Below are 23,903 nucleotides of genomic sequence, written 5' to 3'. Positions count from 1 at the left end.
CTCTACACGTGCATCCTGTCCACCAACAATGTAATGCTATGCAGTGGCTCTCCTTCCCACAATAGTATACTCGGTGGGTGTAGTCTTCAAGAAAGAATAGCATAGCATTTTTCTTTGGCCATTTCTGTTCAACTGGGGCTGTTTTTGACGGAGGTGTTCGAAATAGAATACAGGGTTCTGCTTTGTTCTATTTGTTATATTGATATACGTTCGATCGGGATCGGTCCATTGGATCCTGCATGCAGACCCTCTTCTTAGCACTGACAGTTTCCTGATAGCTACTGACATTTTACTGTGAGCCATTTTCTAAGTCTATCTGGCCAATAATCAGAAAAGAGTTCCCTAGGGACTATGTTTAAGATTCCACCACCAGACAAGATTCACCACATCAACAATGAACCTCACTTCACTGAACTGTGAGAACACCTGACCCAGGTTTCAGTTCTCATAATTCTGCAGAATTCTGGCTTAGCTTCCCAGAATTCTGCAGAATTCTGGCTCAGGCATCCCAGAATTCTGCAGAATTCTGACTCAGGCTTCCCAGAATTCTGCAGAATTCTGGCTCCAGTTCCCAGAATTCTGCAGAATTCTGGCTCCAGTTCCCAGAATTGTGCAGAATTCTGCAGAATTGGGCTAATCCCCAGGGGGTCATCAATGGTTGCTACGTATTCTTAACCTCATTTTTACCTAACATATGCGATATTAAGCCTTTGGGGTTAAAGGTTGCTGAAATACGGGAGGTTGTCCCAAATTAAACCGGGATTCCCAAATTAAACCGGAGGTTGTTAGACGCTGGTTAGAGCCCTGGTGAGCCCTGACATCTCATGCAATGGCCGTACCAATTTAGTTTCTTGTTCCTGCGATGTTTAAAAAAATGTAAGGAGTAGGAAAATGTTTCTGGCTTGCAGAACCACCCACTCAAACGTCGGTCCTCTGAGTAGCTATTCTTACATCCAATATCAGTGAGCTCTGACATCTCATGCAATGGCCGTACCAATCTAGTTTCTTGTTCCTGCAATGTTAAAAAAAATGTAACTTGTAAGGAGTAGGAAAATTTTTCTGGCATCCTGCATGCAGAACCAACCGCTCAATGTCTGTCCTCTGAGTAGCCAGCCATACATCCGATCCAATATCCATTTATTTCTTTGAGTTCTGACATCTCATCCAATGGCATACTACCAATTTAGTTTCTTGTCCCTCTGATGTTTAATGAAAATAGTAAGGAGGAGGAAAATATGGATACAGCACTAGCTGAGAGGAAAAAACATGCGTTCTTGCATTCTAGTGTAGTCACTGTTAGTGTTACAGTTGTAGAATTGCCCTGAGGAAGCTTAAGGTGACAGACGGTCACTGAAATGTCAATCTTGAATAAAGTACTTGGTTGTGCACAGAAACATTCAATTTTTTTTGTTATTTTGTTATCTATATAGTCACTTACTAACCTCAGGCTGATGAAACCTTTAACAAATTTACAACGCCCTGAGATGAGAGTGGAAGAGAGACAGACACATGTAGTCACAGTACTAGTAGTTCTTACAGTCCAAGAAACAAGAAGTTATATTGTCATGGCCCCGTGAGTAATGAACTTCTTTTATTTGACTTCTGGTATATGAGAGTCTCTGATTATAGAAAATCTGTGTCATTTGGGATTGTCTTTGTGAAATGCAACTGTCTGCTCCCGGAGTCCCTGCTTTAGAATAGACCCATACCAGTGCAGACAGCATAAATCATTTCTGACACTCCATATATCATTTGATTCATATGTCATAGCTGGTCTGGCCAGTGGCATACGCAATGTAGGCATCATCAAGTTCATTTTTGGGGTTCACATCTTTAGAAACTCGAGATAGACTATGGATGTGCTGAAAGATTTGCTTGTTTTGTTAGTAGACATGTTACACTAGTTCACCTTTATCTGCTGGGTACCCTATATCCATTGTATTTTTATTTCAAAACAGGGTATTAAGGGCTTGGGGATATCAAGTCGATGGATAGTGGTTTCAAATTGCAATATTAATTTTAGAGCATTGTGGTTTGAAACCAGTTCTTTGTTATAGTCTACATTCATCTTATAACATTCCAAAATCATATCCAGTTGCTTGAGTAACTGCTTTTTTGGCATATCCTATTACCTGGATGTCTGACCTTCATCAATATATATTGATTTATTTCCATGCTTCTTGGACACTTTCCAGTGAACTTTTAGCAGCATGAAGACAGACTTTGCTTTTAGGCCAAAATTCAGATCAGGATCATTACTTATAGATCTGAGGGCCTGGCCACATGTCAATATATCTTCAATCAATCAATCAATCAATCAATCAATCAATCAATCAATCAAACACTTTATTGATAAAACAATAGTCTTACAGAGGCATGAATTGTGTCTTGTGAAGAATGAAAGAAGCTCTGCATTAAAAATCGTATCTTAACTCTTTCATCACAGTGAATGCTCTGTATTTGCCATTTCTTATAGGAGTCCTCTACAAAATACATTACATTCTGCGGCCCGACATATGTGCTGAAGTGACCCGATGATGTACAGATAGTAGAAGCCATACTTGTACATTTGTACCATGAAAATTTGATGGTGGGGCAAAATGATGAAAGCCACGATAAGCACAAGGCTATAAAGCCTTGAAATAGATGATGTCAGCATTTCTGTGGCGCTGTCGGTACCTTCAATGTCATGGTCAACTGAACAAGATGACACGGCCAAGACAGAAATAGTGCAATTCCATAGCAACAGGAACTCTGTAGTTTTAACATATCAAGGAGATAATTTTTACAAACAAGATGTCATCTTCTGTCCTTTGATAATTTTTAGTCCATGCCAGGGCTAACGTGATGATTCAAATGGGATGTCACTGTGCTATGGTGCAAGTGTAAGTTATCTACTGAAAGTGTATAGCGTATGATACATATTGTAGAATATCTCTAGTAACATGTAGAACAGTTGTTTAAACAATATAGATACTAGTAATTATGGTGTTAACAATATGGAGATGGTGTGTTGCATGTACATGTACAAAGTTATTGCACAGAGGTACATTTAGTACTCTTTTGTACTCTTAGATGAATTAATGCTTGACAGTATGTCATCATGGTATCTCCAGTGAGATCAGTTATATGTAGCTTGAAGTTGAACAATACATATACAGATGGTGTACATGTGTTACAAGGTACTTAACAACAGTCACAGTACACACACACACACATATACCGCCCATTCCTCGTTAAAGGGGCAAATTGCTGTCGCACATAAGCAGCGGGCCACAGTTTTCTTTAAAGACACAATGACTACGTATTTTGCCCTTTTCCGTTACAAGTACATGATAGTAATATGCTAAGCAATGTTTTCCCACCATTGTTAGTTGCCATTTGGTCGTCCCGGGTAAGGTTTTGCTTAGAAACACGCTAAAAACACGTGTCGGAAATGCTATAAAGGTGAATATCGTGGCATTCTGATAATGAAAAGACGTTAGTTCTTTAAATTTTCAGTCATAATTTACATCAACCACTTAGGCCGGCTTGTCACGTGTTGATGAACTTGTCCAGCAGACGACCTTTTTACGTCAGATGCCGTTTTATTCTTGTCGCCAACTTTTGTATAATTTACGTTACCGAACTTCTGTTGGGTGTAATTCGCTTACGAAAAGACATTTTTCGATAATTTTTTCACTGTTTTATCTGCTAAACAGTGGTGTTGCGTAACAAACAAATGACAGAACACATAAAACACGAATGTTGGAAACATGACTATAACCGCCAATCTCAGGCCGTTTGTCACTTTTTTGATATAATTTACGTTACCATAATAAGTCCCTTAGAATTATAGAAAGATCATTACTTTTGTACTCATAGGAAAGAATGCTCCCAGATAAGTAATTGCCTGCAGAGTTAATCTTTCCAGAGCTGTTTGTTAAAATTTTATTTATCATTAAAAGCATAAAAATAATTTACGTTACCATATAATTTACGTTACCATTTTTTTTCTTCAACATGTCATCGGATGTTCAGCAAGAGCACATCAACCAAAGACGTATTATCTGCTGTAATGTTACTGTGGTGGGCTTGGCTTGCCATAGAGTCACAATGCAGTCTGTTTATATGTTCCTGTTTCAGTGAATTTTACGATGCTGGGACTTTTCATTTCTCATAGGAATGTAGAAATACGAGGGGCGAGTAAGAACAGAATGAAACAACACCCCGACTCCCGGGATTCGAACCTGCGCCGAACCCGGGCAGCCGGATCACAAATCGAACGTGCAAACCGTTCGGCCAAAAGGCTTAAGCCATTAGGCGTCTTCGGTTTAGCAGTCCTTGAACACCACTGTTACACTACTCCCCCTTTTCTTTTCAAGATTCGTCCTCGAATCTCCGAGATCGACGCACATACTAGCCTGTTACTCACAGGGCCGGCGTGGGAACCATTGTAGAAATTCAGAGGGGCGAGTAAGAACAGAAATAAACAACATCCCGACTCCCGGGATTCGAACCTGCGCCGAACTCGAGCAGCCGGATCACAAATCCAACGTGCTAACCACAACACCAAAAGCTCAAGAGCTGTTGGCGTGGTCAGTTTGGCAGCGCTAGAACCCCACTGTTACAGGAACGATGTTCAAATGATAAACCTGACATGCACCAACTTGGAAAGATGCGGGTGTTTATATTGATATCTGAAGCTTCAATAATCAACATTACACGGAATGTATAGTACCAAGTTGAATAAATGTATATTGGGTTGGACTGAACCAAAATAAACCCCTGCGATAACTGGTGTTTAGTTTGTTGTCTTTCCAATATCGAAAGCTTGTGCTAGAAAGGCCCAGTCCATCTGGTGCATGTTGCCATCGCATCATGTCCTGCTATTCCCAAAGACTTGATTAAAGGACGCGAGGACGAAGCGGTTCTGACCTAGAGCGTGTGATTGCGTGAATCCTTTGTTACTTAACATGTATTTAAATAGACCCCGCCAAGATAGAGACCTTGCATATCTTGGGTGTCTTTCCGCAGAGTCCGGGTGGGTACAGGACGAACAAGATTATACGGGTATTCCGGATAACAAAGATACACTTTTTTGCTACTCTGAGTTAGCAACATGAAGATAAGAGGTCCAGCATTATAGACGAACATGACCTGATCAGTTCAAATAGAGCCAGTATGTACACTATTCGGCTTTCCTCCAAATGTTAGAGATTCTGTAATTTACGTTACCACAGTTCATTGGCATTTACCTGTAGAATAGATATCGCCTGCTTCCAACCATTTTCATAAATATATTCTATCGCTCTTATCCCATCCTACAGGGTGAAAATTAAGAAGTATTAAACGGTTTGTCTTCATATCAGAAAAAAAATATATCATTTATTTACTTTTATACAAATGTAGCAAACTTAATAGCTAGTGATTTCGATGATTATTCCGAAACAAATGACACGGCGGTTAAATATTTCTCATTGGCGTGTAATTTGAAGGTTTTGGGTTGGAAAATTCGCTAATTTGGCTGTTGTTAATCCACTATTACTTGCTGGAACATTTCTCTGTGTAGTAATATGCTCTTTATTACGAAATTGTAGGAAAGATGACATGGCCTACTAAAAATCAAATATCTCCAAAATTAAGCGTGTTAGCACCAGACAAAAATAGCAAAAGATAGTCGATATAAGTGGTAACAAGTTCATACCAGCAGGTAAGCGTTTTGGACAACTTTATTTTTTACAATTTTCTACCTCCAATTTTCCCAGTTAATGAGGAATGGGCGATACATATATATATATATATATATATATATATATATATATATATATATATATATATATACATACATACATACATACATACATACATACATACATACATACATACATACATATATACAGACACACACACACACACACACACACACACACACACACACACATATATATATAATAGTACTTTGCAGAAGTCCTGGGGGTATATCATCAGGGTATCTCCTGTGAGATCAGTCCCTTTGTAACCCCATCCAGCTCCTAACACTGGTGTTGACACAAACCTGACAGCTGTGTTGTTGGTGGGAGGGGATGGGTCAATGATGATGTGCAGGGGGGTCAGAGGGTCTGTATGGGGTTTAATATCAGAATCACTACTTCATGATGGCTTGGTCCTATGCTATGATGAAGTACAATGTAACTTGACTGTCTATGTATAATCATGTACATTGTACATTGTAAAATATATAGTTGTCTGTTGGCCCCACAGTTTTAACTTAAAATACATGATGGCCAGGCAGTCATGATCAGGCAACTTCTTTGTTTCCTACAGTACGGACATGTCACAGACATCACTTATGTTTTATAGGGAGGTGCCAATGCCTTGAACTTGAACGGTTCCAGGTTTGCATCCATCTATACAAAGATTGCCTTTCCGTTTACAGCCACAGTTATTCTGTTGGAAGGCCAAGTTCAAATGGCCGTCTAATGGCCATCTATTGATAGATGTCAGTGCCATAAATGTTTATAGTTCACACTGTCTGGTTTCTTTTATAGCCAACTACTGTAAGTGCAGAAACTTTCGCGGTGGATAAATGTTTGCAGTTTTCGCGGTGGCCACTTCACTGCAAACTTAAAATCACCGCGAATATTTTTCCATGGCTATAAGAGACTACAGTGTATGGTGGTACCGCGAACGTAAAACCACCGCGAAATGTCCCTTTTCTCGCTACTGCGAAATTAAATCCCAGCGAACTTAAATGCATTTACAGTATAGCATTACACATTCTGTCTGGAGTGCCAGTCTCGGCTGGGTGTTAATGGCCAAGTTCAGTGTTTATAGGTAGAGACATGTCGACAGTAGGAATTTAAGAGTGTATAAATGCAAGAATCATTATGAATAAAACTCTGTGAAGCTCCCTTAAGTTGCCACTAGGTGATGAGTGCTGAACGAACGTTGAGCAACCCAAACAATTTATTTATCTATTTATTGGTTTTGCTGTTTAGCAGGCAAGGCCAGGCCGGGCTGCCCAACTAGCCGGTGGGGAGTGTGGCTATTACAAAGGGCTAGACTTAGTGATAAAAACAGTGACAATACAAATGGAATTTAACAAGGATAGGATAATTATCCAATCAAATCAATCACAATATTCTAAGTATGTTAAAAAAGAACTTTTATATATACATATGGCATAAGATGTGTATAACCTAAACAATATTTGTGTTTAGGTTGGATCTTACAATTGGAATAGATTATGCAATATAAGGTAATATATTGTTCAATGATGAATCTTGCAGAGCTACATGTAGCTACATGTATCAAATTTTGACACTTGGCATTCACAGTTGCAGCATCAAGTGGAACGGCAATGTACATGTAGTTAGTTGAATTAGAATAGTTCAGGTTTCTACTAATTTACGTAGCAATTATAATGCACATGTACATTATATAGGGTCAGGCAGGCAATCAGCTCTGCCCTGGGCTCCTTTATAAAGCAGATGAAGTCAGCACGGTCTGATGGAGCTGCAATGATTTTCTATACAGAAATGTCAGTAAAATGGTCTGGGGACCATTAGATCTGTCATAAAGGTTGTCTGTCTGACAGCAGGGCTTAGGTACTTTTAATTTGTAGTCAGTCAAGCCTAAACTTCTGTTACAGCGGGGTTCAAGCGCCCCAAAACTGACCATGCTAATGGGTCTGACCCTTTTGGTGTAGTGGTTAGCGGCGTTGGGTTTGTGAGCTTGCAGCACAGGTTTGGCACGGGTTTGAAATTACCATGTTCGATCCATTTTCTCCCTGCTGCAAACTTGCATTTGCTTGTTAGAGAGCTATAACTGTGTGTGTGTGTAACCTGTAAGCAAGATGAGTTTGGGGGAAGTTATCATAAATGTAACTCAGCACATTGTATATCACAATTGGGACAGGTAACAAGAATTGGTGTACTATGCACTATGCCAAGTTTGAACATTCTCAAGAGAGAGATATTTACTTTTTTTTGCAGCAATTAACAGTTAATTGTTATACTTCTTAATGAATACATATAGAGATTGTCAGAGATACATGCTTTGATCTGGTGCCAAGAATCTAAACAGTTCACAAAAGAGAGATGACTAACATAAATTTGGTTGAATTTTTAGTAACTTTGTATAAGGGACCCTCGCAAAACTCAGTCATACAGTAGACACATACTGGGACACTTTTCTATTGTGATTCCAATGTATGACTGAAGGATACACATAAACATAGCTAATATCCATGACCAATTGCTCCACCCACAGAATTTAGGAACCCTCTGAATAAGGAAAAAAGGGAAGATACACACAGGAGATATCTCCTCTTCTGCTGGGTATGTTTCTCCAGTGTTTCGACTATTGTACTGAGCTTTGGAAGGGGAATCTCAGGCATTAGTTCCCGGATTCAGGTTAGAAAGAAAAAAGACTAGTACGCTACAGTGCCAAGTCTAGATGGCCAGGAGTAATGTAGGTGTTCGGACCAGTGATTCGTCACCGTTAAGTGCTAACATTACAGGAACATTACCCTGAGTGTGCCACGGCCAGGTAGGTACTAATGTTACCTCCATACGTCTCCGTGCGGGGATAAGTGAGTTTTGCGTGTGGAAAGGGTCGTTATACAAATGGCTGTGGTGCGAACTAGGCAGTACACTGTGGTTATCCACATGAGAGCCCGGCTGTGTACAGTTACAGGCAATGTGCTTCTGTGTGGCACTGAATCAAGCCCTGGGGATGTCATAAGTGGTAGTACTGTAAATTCATTTAAGTTCGTAGGGATTCAATTTCTTGGAAGTAGGAAAAAGGACATTTCGTGGTGTTTTTAAGTTCGCGATGAAGCGGCCACTGCAAAAACCGCGGACATTAAACCACTGCAAAAGTTTCTACCTTTACAGTATTTGGTGAACAATTCTTACCAATTTTTTGGGATAGAATTCTTGATACCTTCCTGTACTGTGCATGTGTCTCAAGTTTTGGTGTCGTTTTTAGTATAAGTTGTCTTGAAATACGAAATAAATTTTAAAGATTTTTTTCCTGTAACCATAGATTCTGAACCCAATGGCCAACAACCACATATTTTTCAAAAGCTAATTGCTTTGTCCTGAGGCCAATACCAGCCCGCATAAGAAAGAATTGATTCTAGGAAAAGAATCAATGTCATAGATTTTCTATCATCTAACATTTCATATAACATACAGCAATAACACAAAGTTAACTGTGGATCATAAGATATAAAAATTGGAAGTTCTCCTGCTGTACCAAAGAAGGCTGACAGGTTCCTACAATCGACCATCACAGTGACTGTTCTTCTTTTTGCCAAAGCCTACCCACATAACAAATATCATACAGATCCAACCGCAACCTCTCGAGTTATGCTGTCCACAATCACATAAATAAACACACCCACCAACAAGTCACAACCAACCACGCTGTAAACGTGACCTTCCTGACAGAGGCAACTGGGGGAAGCATAAAAACACAAGTATATGGTTTCCTTGGTAACAGTAACCCAGGTTACAGTAAACCTGTCAGTAGTAACCCTGGTAACAATAACCCTGGAAACAGTAACAGTATTACCCTAGTAACAGTAACTCTAGTAACAGTAACCCTGGTTACAGTACCCCCCAACAACAGTTACCACGACAACAGTAACCCCCGACAACAGACCAGGAACCCTGGTAACACTGCCCCCAGCCGGCCCATGTCTGACATGGTGTGCTAAGCTGTCTCCACGGAGACTGTCGCCATGACGTTAATGATGGTCGTAACCTTGTGGCTGATGACCAGAATAGCCCTGTAAATCATCCGTAGGGTCACGCGGGGTCAGGGCTCTCAGTTCCGTCCAGTGGAACTAGGAAGGATGGTAATGGATTAACTAGCTAGCTAGGGTAGTGGGATGGGATGAGCATGCAAATATATGTCCTCTTATACTGTCTGCTAGCTGTAATGTCTGTCGGACACAAAATGCCATCTAAAGAGGTCTGCAATGCAACATTAGCCCGTATAAAGCACTTCTGCATAGTAACGTTACCTACAGAATGTACAACATGTGTAACAGTGCATACCCGGGGGTGCTGCAGGATAGATGTCTCAAACACTCTGTATTTCAAAGTATACTATGTACATGTAATGTTAGTTCACCTTTATCCGCAGGGTAACCTATATCCGTTGTGTTGCTAAACATGGTATCCAGGGATATCAAGTCAATGGACGGTAGTTTCAAATTGTACTATTTTCGAAATATTGCAGTTTGAAACCATTATCTGTCGACTCGATATCCCTAAAATATTGTTCTTAAAAAGAACGGATAAAGGTTACCCTATGGATAAAGGTGAACTAGCGTTATATAATCTGGCAGAAGAAGTCAGCTACTAGTATATTGTAACAAGGCAGATATTATACAATGTAAATGTTGTAGTGGCTTGAGGTTGACTCTGGTAACTCTGAATTTGGGTAGATACTAAAAAATTTCAATTCAGATACTTAAAAGTTTTCAACTTTAAAACTTCAACTTTTTGTGGTAAGTATAGCTCTATAATTATGTTATACATGTACCAGAAAGAACTATTCTGAAATCTGTTTCCTTCATGATGTTTTGCAATTTTTAGTAAATTTATAAAGAAATTTACATTTTCAATACATGAGATAACTAAATTTCTAGTACAAGAAAAAGATTAATTAATAAATGTTTTATTTGCAAATACCATAATATTACATTTACATGAAGATACCCATTCTTCCTGCCTTCTGGAGTTCCAGAATTTTACACCAAAGTCATTACCATATTCATAGGCTCATCTTCAACCTTGGTAGTCTCGAGACGTTTCCGGATTCCTTGAGAAAATGACCCGAGACAAGAACAAAGTGGCTGGTGGCGTCCTTGTAGAGTTTAGCTTGTTCATGTATTGTAGCTCTGGGAGTGGGGAATCAAGCTTACATGTTGTACTGTATACCGCTTCTGAGTCTAATTACTCTTCAGGGGCAGCGCTTAGCCTTGATCACAAGTCTTCAGTGTAAGAAGAGTGATGGGTCCTTTTGCTCTTTTTGACAGTGTATAGCCATGGCAAGTGGCGTTAAAGAAGTAGCAATTAAGATCATTATCTGTCCATTTTTAAGTCAAGAAATGATGAAGGACTGCCCAGATTTTGAGGGGACTACAATTAACTAGTATTTCACTTGAAAAACTAGTTCATTTATATAATTATGCTTACTGCAATAAGTACTAGTGGGCTAGTGAGCATTTTAAGTTTCCTGTATATATGTACCTTTAGATCTGGGAGTAGGGAATCTATCCAACATGTACATGTTACACTGTGTACTGCTTCTGAGTTTAATGATTCTCTAGAGGAAAGGCAGCTAGCCTTGATCATTATTCTTACATGTAAGAAGAGCGATAAGACTTCTTTCATCCTTTTGACAGTGTGGCCATGTCAAGTGCTTTTTAAGAAGTAGCAATTTAGATTGCTATCTGCCCAGCATATACAAGACATAGGGGCTGGATTTCTTGGGCTATAGTATTTTGTTCGAGAATCTTCTATTCTCGTTTACGTCTACATGCACTGTAACAGTTTGCCCAGTGATCGACCAAAGTTTCCTGTATACTTCACAGACTGTACATATAGATTTTGGAGTGGGGAATTAAGCTAACATGTTGCATGTGTACCGCTTCTGAGTCTAATGATGCTCCAGAGGAAAGGCAGCTAGCCTTGATCATTAGTCTTACATGTAAGAAGAACGATGATGATGACGTCTTTGATCATTTTGACAGAGCATGGCCGTGTCAAGTGCTGTTTAAGAAGTAGCAATTAAGATTGCAATCTGCCCAGCATATACAAGAAATAGGGATTGCATTTCTTGAGCTATACTATAGTATTTTGTTTGAGAATCTTCTATTTTAGTTTATGTCTTAGACTGCATTCACTGTTATAGGTTGCCCAGTGAGCAATCAAAGTTTCCTGTATTCTTCAGAGAAAAGGCAGAAAAGCCTTGATCATATCTCTTACATGTACGAAGAGAGATGAGACGTCTTTGATCCTTTTGACAGAGAGCAGTCATGTCATGCGGGTTTAAAGAAGTAGCAATTAAGATTGTTATCTCTCCAGTTTGAGAACAAGAAATGACGAAGGGTCACCCTGATTTCTTGTCAATGAGCTACATTTATCTAGTATTTTGCTTGAAAAAGTAAGTTAATTATATTTACTGTAATAGGATGCCTAGTCAGCAATTTAATTTTCCTGTATACCTCACAGATTTTACCTGTAGATAATGATGAAGGAGTAAGGAATAAGTCATGTGTACAGCTTCTGACTTCTGAGTCTAATGACTCTCCAGAGGAAGGGCTCAAAGGAGGTAGCCTTGTTCACAAATCTTGGACTGATTGTGAGAAGACTGATGACTTCTTTACTTCCTTTGACAATGTGTCACTTTTGATCTAAAGTTTGTCGTGGTCAAGCGCCAGTTAAACAAGGTATAGTTACTCAGTTACTGGCCGGTAAGGCTTTCTGTTACAAATGTATGGCCAGACACAAGACGTTTTATTATTCTTGGCTTATCCATAATTTTATCCATCAAATATATGAAACATGACAATGTACAACTAGTGCACAAGCTTTGCTTAGTTTCCCATCAAATTTAAAGTCAACAGTGGATATGATCCATGCAATCAAGATTATACAGCATCGAAGACGCGGTAGATTAAGTTTCATTAAAGGAACACGATTCACTTAATTTATTCACCATCAACCCAGTTGCTCCCCAGTGAGCCATGGAAGGTTTCCCTTCTTCTACAGTCTGTCAGTGGTGCACCTCTGCGCACAGTTCATTCATCATCCGTTTGCCTCGGGTGTGAACATGTGCTCTCTGGTACGGTTAATTTATCATGGAGTATTGGAAACGCTACAGGGACTAGATCCAGAGTCTGTCATCATGCAGTTAATCACAGTGTCCCTGACAGCTAATGACTTGGAGTTGTCCACTTTAGGTTGGGGAATACATAGTTAAGTAGGCAGATGAGCAATGTAGGACAAAATGCATTGGTTAATAAACATTGTACTTTGCAGATGCTGTAAGTAAGTAAAGGATGAATAAAGGTGATGATAAATTATTCTAGATTTAAGTGGAATTATAATTTCCCCTACACAAGAATTGGAATTTAAGTGTCATTTCATTATTTTCAATTTTAATTTTTGGACTGTGTTGTACAGTAGAAGCCAGTTAATTGCACAATGGATTATCTATTCACACACTTCTGTTAATCCCAAACCTGCAGTCCAGCTAGATAACTTCATATTATTGCACCAGCCAGATAATTGCATGAAATTCACTGTCAAATAGGCCGTGCAATTAAGCTGCTTCTATTGTATCACTAGAGTTGTAGCTAAAGTTTGAAAAAAAATTAAAAAAACAGATAATCCCTACCTACCAAAAAGAAAGATAATCACAACCTACATGTACCATCCCTAAACAGATGAACTTAAGCTTCACTTCTAACAACAATGAAAGTAAAGTACATTGTACATCAAAAATGTAAGTCTCCAAAGTCTCATTTTACACTTGCATCAGCATGTGGAAGCAGGGGATTACTGACCCACCCACGCCCTGGTACAGACTTGGAGTGGAACTGTGTAGGCGCCAGGTCTCTCTCCAGGACCCGTCCTTCTGTCCCAGGATGGGAATCTGATTGTCAAGATCGAGAGAAATTTCACTCAGTCCGTCCCAAAAATTTTAACTTCATGACACAACATTTGATGAAAATATTCTTTCCTAGGCTTACAATGACAGATTTACCATTATTAAGTCTTTTCCCAATGAGAAAGACTTAATAGTTACAAAGCTCGTGCCTGTAGCACTCGTCTCGCGCCTTCAAACAAAATTCTGGCTCGGGCAAGGGCACTTTTAGCGCCAACATACCAAAAGTTCCTGGGGATATCCCTACATGTATAATATGTACATGCTCCTGGACACGTACTACTGTATGTTCGCGTGGTTCCCGCTGCCTGTTTAGTCTCTCTGTAACCACAGGCAGCAGGAAGGAAATAAATACCTCAGGGGTCTGCTGTCACTGGTATTGCAAACTGTCAGCAGTTCTACCTCCCACAAGACTTAATGACTGTCTACTTCACTTGTACATGTGCACGTACTACAATGTGGGTGTTTTGCCCATGTCCTTATATATGATATACTAGTAATAGTCTCATTTTGGGTCAGACAAAGTTACATATTTATATTTGAGAGAGCCACCAGTATCACGGATATCAGCAATCAGCAAACGTACTAACTAACTGCCCCATATTGCAGAAGTATCCACATACATGTGCTTGGACTGGAATCGTGTGCACATTGATGTTTCCTCTTGTCTTTTGTGTCTAAAGTGTCTTTTGTGTCTAAAGTCGCACAATTACTCCTGCCAGTGAGTCTAGGAAATACCGGAGATAGCCAGCAATATTGCAGTTGTCAGCAGTTTTGCTTCCATTACACCATACTCCAGCAGTGTACACACGCATGCACATGTACTTGGACTTGTACAAGCACTTGGACACTACAACATGTAACCGTTACTAGTAGTTGGTTTCCCGTCTGTTTTGTGTCTCTAAATAGTAAATCTGAAGGTGCTAAGCTACCAATCATCAGCTGTTCTGCCTCCCCTACTCTATACTGCAACAGTGTACGCCCATGTGCCCTTGGACTTGAAGTTGTGCTCGTAGGTGGTTCCGCCTGTCTGTCTTGTCTCTTGTAAGTCACTAACAAGTTACTCCTGCCAGTGAGGCTAGGGAATATCTGAGAGAGCCACCAATATTGCAGTTGTCAGCAGTTTTGCTTCCATTACACCATACTCCAGCAGTGTACACACGCATGCACATGTACTTGGACTTGTACGTAGTTGTGCTCGTTGGTGGTTCCACTTGTCTGTTTTGTCTATTTAAAGTCACAAACGAGTTGCTCCTGCCAGTGAGGCTAGGACATATCTGACTGAGAGAGTCCCCAATATTGCAGTTGTCAGCAGTTCTACTGTACATACCCCATAATGGGCCCATTGACATATTGCAAGTTGTCAGTGACTTGAAGTCCCTGCCCCATACTAACATTTCCACCTGTTCATTCTCAGTACGGCGATTTAAGCTCACGAAATAAATAATGGTTCAAACGTACACGTGTGTTTTACACCTAGTGAATACCATAAGTTTTGAAATTATAGAAATGAATAGTTTGTTTTTTTCCAATGCAAAATCTTAACAGGTTGATGACCTGAGTATATTTTGGTTAATAAACAATAGATTGACCCCCGTTCCACTCTAGCTGGAAATCACATCCCGCAAAAATAACTGAATTTAGAGTAGTCTCTCCTGTTTTGTCTCTCTGTAATGATCCCCAGCAGGTAGGGACATACCAGAGGGAACCACCCACCAGATCCTGCTGCCTGGGTCTGGCTCCTACACACATGTACATGTTCATTACAAGCATGTTTATTCATTTGAAAACAATGTCATTCATTATCGGTATTGTAGGTAGAGGGAATTATGCCTCGGATGCCATCTGTTTGTTCAAATTTGTTCCATACATGTCAAGTGATAAAACAACTTTCGGTGCATACTGAGAGCTTCATCGTAGTTGTCAATTGTGTAGTAGTGGATCGTCGTCGTCGTCGTCGTATCCATTTTTGATTATACTGCTGCTTGGATGCTCTCCTGAAATGTCTGAATGTTTAAAGGATCTTCAATTTTGTGACTTGCTTATTTTTTTAGAACTTTACAGCCATATACAATGTAAGTCAAACATCAAGACAGACACATATGATTCAAACATTGATCAAAGAAAGCAAGAATAGTTTTTCTACATTGAGAAACTTAACTGTGCGTACGATGCATTGTATGTAAGAAGTTTGCATACAGGGCCTCCAACTTTGTGGCCCCGAAGTCTGGAAAATGACTTGGCGAACCCAAAGTGACCAGAGCTAACCAGTTTAGACAGTCCTGTGAGGAAGTGCCCCAGCCACCCACCGTGTAAAGGATTCCTCCCCTAACCAGCAGGGACAGGCTCTCCCAGCAGGGCAACGGGAAGTCAGCTGCCAACTTCAGCACTGGAATGGCATATTTCTCCTCTGTGGCCGTACCAATTTCATTTGTCGGTTCCCAGACCTGCACTAGTAGGCCCAAACTTTTATCTGTTCTTCCCATGCACAAAGAGGTGTGCAGTTAAACCACATAGTATTACAAAGTTTACAAACAACACAATCTTCTTGGCAAGGGGCAAAGTCAGCTGCCAACTTCAGCACTAGAATGGCATATTTCTCTCCTGGGCCATACTTATGTAGTTTATTGGTTCTTACACTTGGTCTAGTGGGCCCAAACTTTTATCAGTTCTTCCCATGCACAAAAAATTTCAATCAATCAATTTATCGATTGATTGTTTGATTGATTGATTGATTGATACTTGACTTAGTGGGCCCAAACTTTTATCAGTTCTTCCCATGCACAAGAGCTATCTAATGTACCACCCTGAAAGCATGACCATTATGAGCTTGCTCCAGACACATCATATCAAAACCTTCAGTCTGCTGCAGTACCAAGGAAAGTGCCAGGTGGCCCAAAATTTACAAACTTATTTGATAGGTTAGACATTTGTAACTGAGGCCTACCACCACATACCAAATTTCATGACAGTCCATCCAAAACTTCTCGAGTCATGCAGTTCAACCACATAAAAAATTTACAAACAACACATTAGGCTTCTTGGCAAAGGGCCACGTCAGCAGCCAACTTCAGCACTAGAAATTCGTAGAATGCTATATTTCTCTCTTTGGGCCATACCTATTTAGCTTGTTTGCTCACAGACTTGAACTTAACTATTTGACAAAACCTAATCTGGTGTTACTACTACTACAGTACTGCAAAAAGTGACAGGTGGGTTGACAAAAAGTTACAGGAAAAGTGCTCCGACTTTTAGCAAAAATATTGCCTTTCTAGTTAATTTTTTTTTTTTTGGTGACCCCTTGCTGAATTCTCCCTCAGAAATGACAAAGAACCTTGAAAGTAAAATGGCCTTATTGGTGCAGTGCAGCTGTTATTATATTTTGCTGAAGAACCAATTTCATCTGTCAATAGCGAAGCTTTGTGTCTGCTTTAGATTGGTACAATATCAGTTCTGCTAAAAATAAATATGACATCCGTCATTTCCAGATTCAAAATCAATACGCTGCCGCGGATAATAAGGAAAAAGCAATAATGTTAGTCTGGCATGTCTAGGAAATTATCGGGCAAGGATGTCAATAGCACTGATTTGTGTGGTATTGATCAGAATGAGAGAACTGCTACGTATGAATGGCTGATTAGTAAGGGTCCCGTAGGCTTTTGAAAGCTTCCATTATTACCTCCGTTAAAGTGGAGGTATTAATTTGATCTTTTTGTCTTGGTGTCTTCCTAATTGTAATGCTAATGTGTCTTGATGTGAGGACATCTTAGTTGTACCTAAATTTTTGTTGAGTTTCCTTGAGACTCTTCATATGTCATTTCAAAGCTCAAAGGAGCCCTCTCTTGTGTATCATGTAGCTATAGATGTGTGGCATTTACATTTCTAGTAATCTCCAAGCAGATCCTACAGTGGCACAAAGCTGCCAAAGGAGCGTAGCCGGCCAAGGAGTGTTCAGTGGCCACCGAAGGCTAATGGACACTCCTTGGCCCGCTTTTACATATATATGCCACCGATAAATCTGCCTGAAGATTGTCATGTAGTACGTGTACAGTCAGATTTAATACCAGTATCTACATGTAGTGTTACAGCTCCCCCTAGTGAGCAATAACAGAACAGCAGTGTAGATTGATGTCTTTGCTTGGTTCTCTTGGTTCCCAATAACATTTCTGTTGTACCTTGTTTCACTAAAATAGCTGGACATAGTACACACAAAACATGTAATAGTATCAAAAGTTGGGACATGTTTTCTTACTTGGTGTTTTCAAGCTGTATTTCTGTCTACATCATGGTTGAAAATGCAGATTTGTGTCTTTTAGCACTGTTGGAGTAACACTGTTGGAAAAAAACTATTGGAAAAACATGATGCTAATCCTTTTTCGTCCCTCCTCCCCAGGAAGTACCCAGGAGCCTCTCTCCTCCACAACGGTGGTTCTCGTGGGTTACCCCGCCGTGCTGTCCTGCGGCTACGCCTCGGAGCAGCCGCCCGCCTCCGTGGACTGGTACCGGCTGGAGGGGCTCGACGCAGACCAGGAGAGAACACACCTGCTGTACCACGACAGCAACAGTGGGACATTCGCTTTCGGCAACTACTCAGGTGGGAGGACTAATTTATGTATACTACTGTGAATTTACAGTAGAGGAGCAAGTCATAGATGAGAAATAGACAGCTCCAATTGCACTCCGTCAAAATGTAGAAAAGCCAAATAAGAATGAGAATTAAAATAGAAATAAAAATAAAAATATGAACATGCAAATGTTTGACGGACTTGCAATCACTCTCCCATTGGCTGAATAACTTATTGCCAATTACACTATCATTAGTTTAATTGATAACTGTAATGGAGAGTCAGGATCGGCCTTTTTTTTGCTTTGCGACAGGCGTTGACAATGAGTCAACACTACTTTAAATTTTTTATTTTTTTTATTTTATTTATTGATCTTTTAGAGTAGTCCCTTCAGTTAACGTAGTAACTGATTTCCAAGGGAGCCCTATATACATGTTCGCACATGTTCGCACAACGACGGGTTATACCGCCCCTTACGGGGTGACACACCCGTCCGGGTGAATGATGTAGGTCACCATGTGGCTGATACGAGACAGAGGTCGCCAGGCCTCCATCCGGGTGATTTGAAGTGAATCACCAACTTCCGACAGAAGGATTTGCACCAACGCACACCGCACCATCGCATGTGTGGGGGTTCTTTAACGTGTATGGGGTATGGCTCTCCCCATACACGGGACCTCCATTTAACGTCCTATCCGAGGGACGACTCATTTTTCACTTGGGTAAAGTGAGGAAAGTCGTGTAAAGTGCCTTTCCCAAGGGCACAAGACCGGCAACACAGCAGGCGGATTCGAACCGACGACCTCTCGGTCACGGGCCGAATACACTACCACTGTGCTACGCGGCCCCACTAAATCAAAAGTTTAGATTTCAGGCAAACAAGCAAGTATTGATTAAAATTGCAAAAAAACACAAAGATAAACCAGAAACTAGAAACCAGACTATGATAATAGTGAAGTTCTGACAACAGAAGACTTTGACACCGTACTAACATTGTATGTCATTTTTTTTATTTTTTTTTTTTTATTCACATTTCTTTAAAGAGGATGAAACGGAAAGCAGACCCTACTTATCGAGGTCTTCTCCTCTTGTACATAAACAAAATAAAGACACACATACATGGCTACAAAACGCTAAATAACAAAGTCAAGAGATAATGATAACGACATGAAATAAAACAACAAGAAATCAAATAACAAAGTGACGTGTAGCTGGCATTATGCGTTATTTCATTTTTTTATGTCTTCCTATGTCATTATCGTTTTTTATATGTCTCCTACAGACCGAGCCACAGTTGTGGACGATGCCAACCTCAGACTGGACACAGTTTACATGTCAGATAACGGAGACTACGAGTGTGAAGTTCCTACAACAGAAGACTACGACACCTTCTTGTCAAAAGTGCGCCTCCAGGTTTTAGAGTCCCCTGACGGCCCCAGGATTACGGGTTATTCTCCTCCACTGTTGGCCGGGCAGACTCTACATTTACGGTGAGTTTCAAAATTGCATGTGTGATGCACACATACCTGGGAATATAAACCCTTGCACTTACCGATAAAGTATGGTGGATTATCAAACACGAATGTGGCGTGGCTCCTCTAAAGCTAGGGGCACAACCCGCCGTACTTGCAAGTGCGTGCTGTCTACGTGCCAAAACGTGTGCAATCTTTTGGTATCCGTAAGTGGTAAGTACCGTCTCCGTACGAACACGTGGCGAATCCCACGGATTTGGGAGCACGCAGACACACCGTAGAAATTTAAGTGCATGCAGAACTTTCTCTGTGTTCGGGCTGTGGATTCGCCCTCTGTACGTTCCAGTACGGGCGACGCACCTGCCATGTACAGACTGAACGTTTTCAGGAATACGTGGCGGACGTGGCCTCCACAAAAAACGTACGGACAAATTGCACGTACGGCGGGTTGTGCCCCAGGCTTAAGATGGGACCACTGCCTTTATTGATCTGCCTTAAAAATGACAGTTTACTGAATCTATATCTACATATTCGGTTTCACCGCCTTTCGTGGTAACACACCAGCTACTGCTTTAGCAATCAACAGTAAAATATTCCTTCTGTTGGAGATACATGTAGGACAAACACAAATCAAATGTGACTGTTTCCTGTTTCAGGTGTGAGTCCCAGATCGTAGGCGATGTCCGCCCCACGCTGGTGTGGTACAATGGTTCCCAGGAGCTGTCCAGAGTCGAGCCGTCTGTCTGGCAGCCAGACACGACGACCGCGGTGCTGAACTACGTGCTGGACGTCTCCAAGTACGACAACGCGAAGCCGTACCGCTGCCAGGCGATGTACCGAGGGCCCGTCGGCGTCCGGGAGCAGAAAGTCACGCTGGATATCAGATGTGAGTCAGTGTAGAGTAGAAAGGAACAGAACATAATAAAATCGACAGTAATGATGCTAAAATGGCATAGAACGTGACAAGATAGAATAGACTGGAATAGAATAGAACAGGACAAAACGATAGAACAAAGTACATAGAACTGATTGAAATTACATGTAGAATGGAACAGAACAGAATAGAAAGAAGAACAATTTATACAATCTCCTATGTCAAATTGTGCTTGTAATTGATGATGTGCATAAGAACCTTATGTGCATTATAAGATTATATCAGATGATCATCTTTGACATATTGCCTTTTTTCTGTGATGCCAATGAAATTATTTTTTTGCGATGTTTATTTTTCAGACGCCCCCACCACCCACATGACATACCCCCTGGGTACCCAGGTGCGGGAGGGGGACGATGTGCTCCTGAGGTGCGGGGTCGACAGCAACCCTCCGTCTACTGTCAGCTGGGAGAGGCTGGAAGGGGCCATGCCTCCCAACCACAAGTACGACAGATTCTTTCTGTTTGCTGTAGATTCCTGTTCCTGCTCACTTTTGTACTGATGGTCAATTTAGATATTCTGCCCTAGGTGTTTTATCTGTATTTTATTTGCGCTCTATCTCCAGAACAAAACATGCGATCGCAATCATATTTGGGACATGCCTTGTTGGTGGTAGCTTGACGGTCAGGTTTGATTTTCGGCCTCCTGGTGTTTGATCTTGACATTGCAGGTTGTTGTTGTGCAGTTTCCTGTAGTACCTTTTCATCCTCATGTTGTGTCTCTGAGGATTAGAATAATCTATGTTAGGTCGACTTGTGGGATCCAGGTCGACTTGCGGGGTCCAGGTTGACTCGTGGGGTCCAGGTCGACTCGCGGGGTCCAGAATTTACTACAGCGGTATTTGCATAATCAATTAGGGAAGATAAAACACACTTTTTGCACCATGTCTTGCTTCCTTCTACAGGCTGCATGAAGAGCACCTCCTGTTGAGATTAGTTGGTATTACAAGGCAGTTACATCTGTATTTCTTTCAGGTTCATTTATGCGTGCGGTTTGGCTTTGCTAATGGCAAGACATACTGTATTTCTTACTTTTTGCACCATGTTTTGCTTCCCTCCCCAGGCTGTACGAAGAGCACCACCTGTTGAGAATAGTTGGTATCACACGGCAGTTCCACGGGACGTACCAGTGCAAGGCAGAGAACAGCCTCGGCATCAGCACCACCTCTGTCAGACTGGACATCCTCTGTAAGTCTGCAGCATAATGTTAGTTCACCTTTATCTGCGGGGTAACCTATATCCGTTGTGTTGCTAAACAGGGTATCCAGGGATACCAAGTCGATAGACGGTAGCAGGGTTGTATCCAGCACCCGTCCTTCAGTCCTTAGAAGGAATTTTGCAGCTGGGGACTGAAAAAAAATTTGCCCATTCCATCCCCTGTAATGGACAAAACCTATATGTAAAGTCAGTAAAGATACAAAAAACTGTCTTCTTTTGTAATTTTTCACCAAAGCAGATGAACAGCTTAGTTTACCAGCAAAATCTACACCTCAAAATGCAGGAAATTGGGTTTCAGAGGGTCTAGATTTCAAAATTGTTCAGGAGATTATACATGTGTACCCCCGGATCCCCTTAGGAACTTTATGCCTTCGGCTCGACGTCTCGTTCTTTCTGATTCAAAATCGAGGGGACTGAAAATGATTTCAGGCTGGCTACAACATGCAGGGCTCGAAATACTTTTTTCTGCATACCTGCACTGGTGCAGGTAACATTGAAAGTTCCCTGCACCAGATAAATTTTACCTGCACCACTCTGAATTTAGGAAGTATGGATCATGCTAAAATTGTTCAGGAACCATTGCTATTTTTTCTTTTATACAGAATATTACTTAATAGGTGGTAGTGGTAACATTCAATGCAGCTAATAACAATCCGCGTACACCTACATCATATGTTAATGTATAAAACCAACCTAGTACTCGGGACCAGTGCAGGTTAGACACCAGATATACCTGCACAGCTCCAATTTTACCTGCACTGCCCTGACATGTAAAGTCATCTTCATTTCACAACCTTCTTTTAATTCTTCCGTAGACGTTTCGGCGACTATCTGTCACATGCATCAGTACAAAATGAAAGGTCACAATACAATAGGATAATTGCAGATTGCACTGATTGTATAGTTCATATCGCAGCATAACGTTAGCATGTTTCATTTTGTACTGATGAAGGTGACAGAACGTCTACGGAAGAATTAAAAGAAGGTTGTGAAACGAAGAAGACTTTGTTCGATTGATCTACCAACCTGATGAAACTATTTATGGATACACATGTATTTCTCTCATGTTTATTGAATGAATGATTTGTTTGTTGAAAAAATAAATATAGCAGCATGTATACCGTAAAATTGCATAAACTTTCGTGGTTTTCTTGGTGGCTACTTGGCAGCAAAATCAAAATCGCCGCTAACATTTTCCTCAGAGCCTGTCTTGTGCTCGCGCTATGGCACCGCCTTCTCGCTACATGTCTCAGTATAATAAAATGTCTAGATCTTGTCAGAATGCTAAATAGATGCTAGTACCAGCACTTTATTTACCCAAGAAAAAACATAATTTCTTCATTGTTATTCTGTTCATTACCTGAAGTCTCAATGAATCTGCATTTCTGTCAACAAGACCCTAGATCACTTTGTCAAATTATCTAGGTTCAGGTACTGTAGGTAACAGCTCTGTACCAGCACCTGTACCTGACTGCACATTAAAAACACATCCTTACATATGGCTTAGTTTAAACGTTGTTTCTCTCCCTCCTCAGATGCCCCTTCAATAGCACGGCAAGTCTGGAACACAGCAGAAGCACTCGTCGGAGAAAACTTCACCCGCACTTGTGTCGCCGATGGCAACCCGACCCCCTCCGTCAGGTGGAGCCGCGATGGTTCTGAAGAGGTTGGTTTATTTATTTGTTTGTTTGGTATAACCGATAAACCACCTATAGTTTAGACATAACATGCTGTGTAAGAACAGACAGTAAGGTCTGTTCCAGCTGTGTGGCCCAGGGCTACTGAAATGGAGATGGGTGCTGTCCTATGCGCCATCAGGCAAGGGAAGGACTTTGACTTTTGACTATAGGTGTTGCTGCCTACAGAATGCGGTCACAAACAGCTGTCTATTACTGTAAAATGCAGAAATGTTCGTGGTTTTCGCGGTGACCACTTCACCTCGAATTTAAAACCACCGCAAACACTTTTCCATAATAGTACATGTATGACACTGCAGTCAGTGGCTCGACTGCAAACTTAAAACCACCGCCAACTCTCCATTTTC

The 23,903-nt window shown here is 40.9% G+C and overlaps 1 protein-coding gene across 3 annotated transcripts in view; it reads left to right on the top strand.

Moving 5' to 3' along the window:
* The window catches only part of LOC118411389 (fibroblast growth factor receptor 4-like), a 123,004-nt gene that overhangs the window by 87,104 nt on the left and 11,997 nt on the right, over positions 1–23,903 (top strand). For all 3 annotated transcript variants that reach the window (XM_035813650.1, XM_035813652.1, XM_035813651.1), the window contains exons 2-7: positions 18,065–18,265; positions 19,519–19,726; positions 20,365–20,594; positions 20,942–21,086; positions 21,705–21,829; positions 23,395–23,525. In XM_035813650.1, the coding sequence (XP_035669543.1) occupies positions 18,065–18,265; positions 19,519–19,726; positions 20,365–20,594; positions 20,942–21,086; positions 21,705–21,829; positions 23,395–23,525 (1,040 nt within the window). The remainder of the gene's footprint in view (positions 1–18,064; positions 18,266–19,518; positions 19,727–20,364; positions 20,595–20,941; positions 21,087–21,704; positions 21,830–23,394; positions 23,526–23,903) is intronic.

Source organism: Branchiostoma floridae, chromosome 3, assembly GCF_000003815.2.
Source record: "Branchiostoma floridae strain S238N-H82 chromosome 3, Bfl_VNyyK, whole genome shotgun sequence".
Taxonomy (NCBI): domain Eukaryota; kingdom Metazoa; phylum Chordata; class Leptocardii; order Amphioxiformes; family Branchiostomatidae; genus Branchiostoma; species Branchiostoma floridae.
The sequence above is the reverse complement of the archived record's forward strand: the minus strand, read 5'-3'. Positions and strand labels throughout refer to the sequence as shown.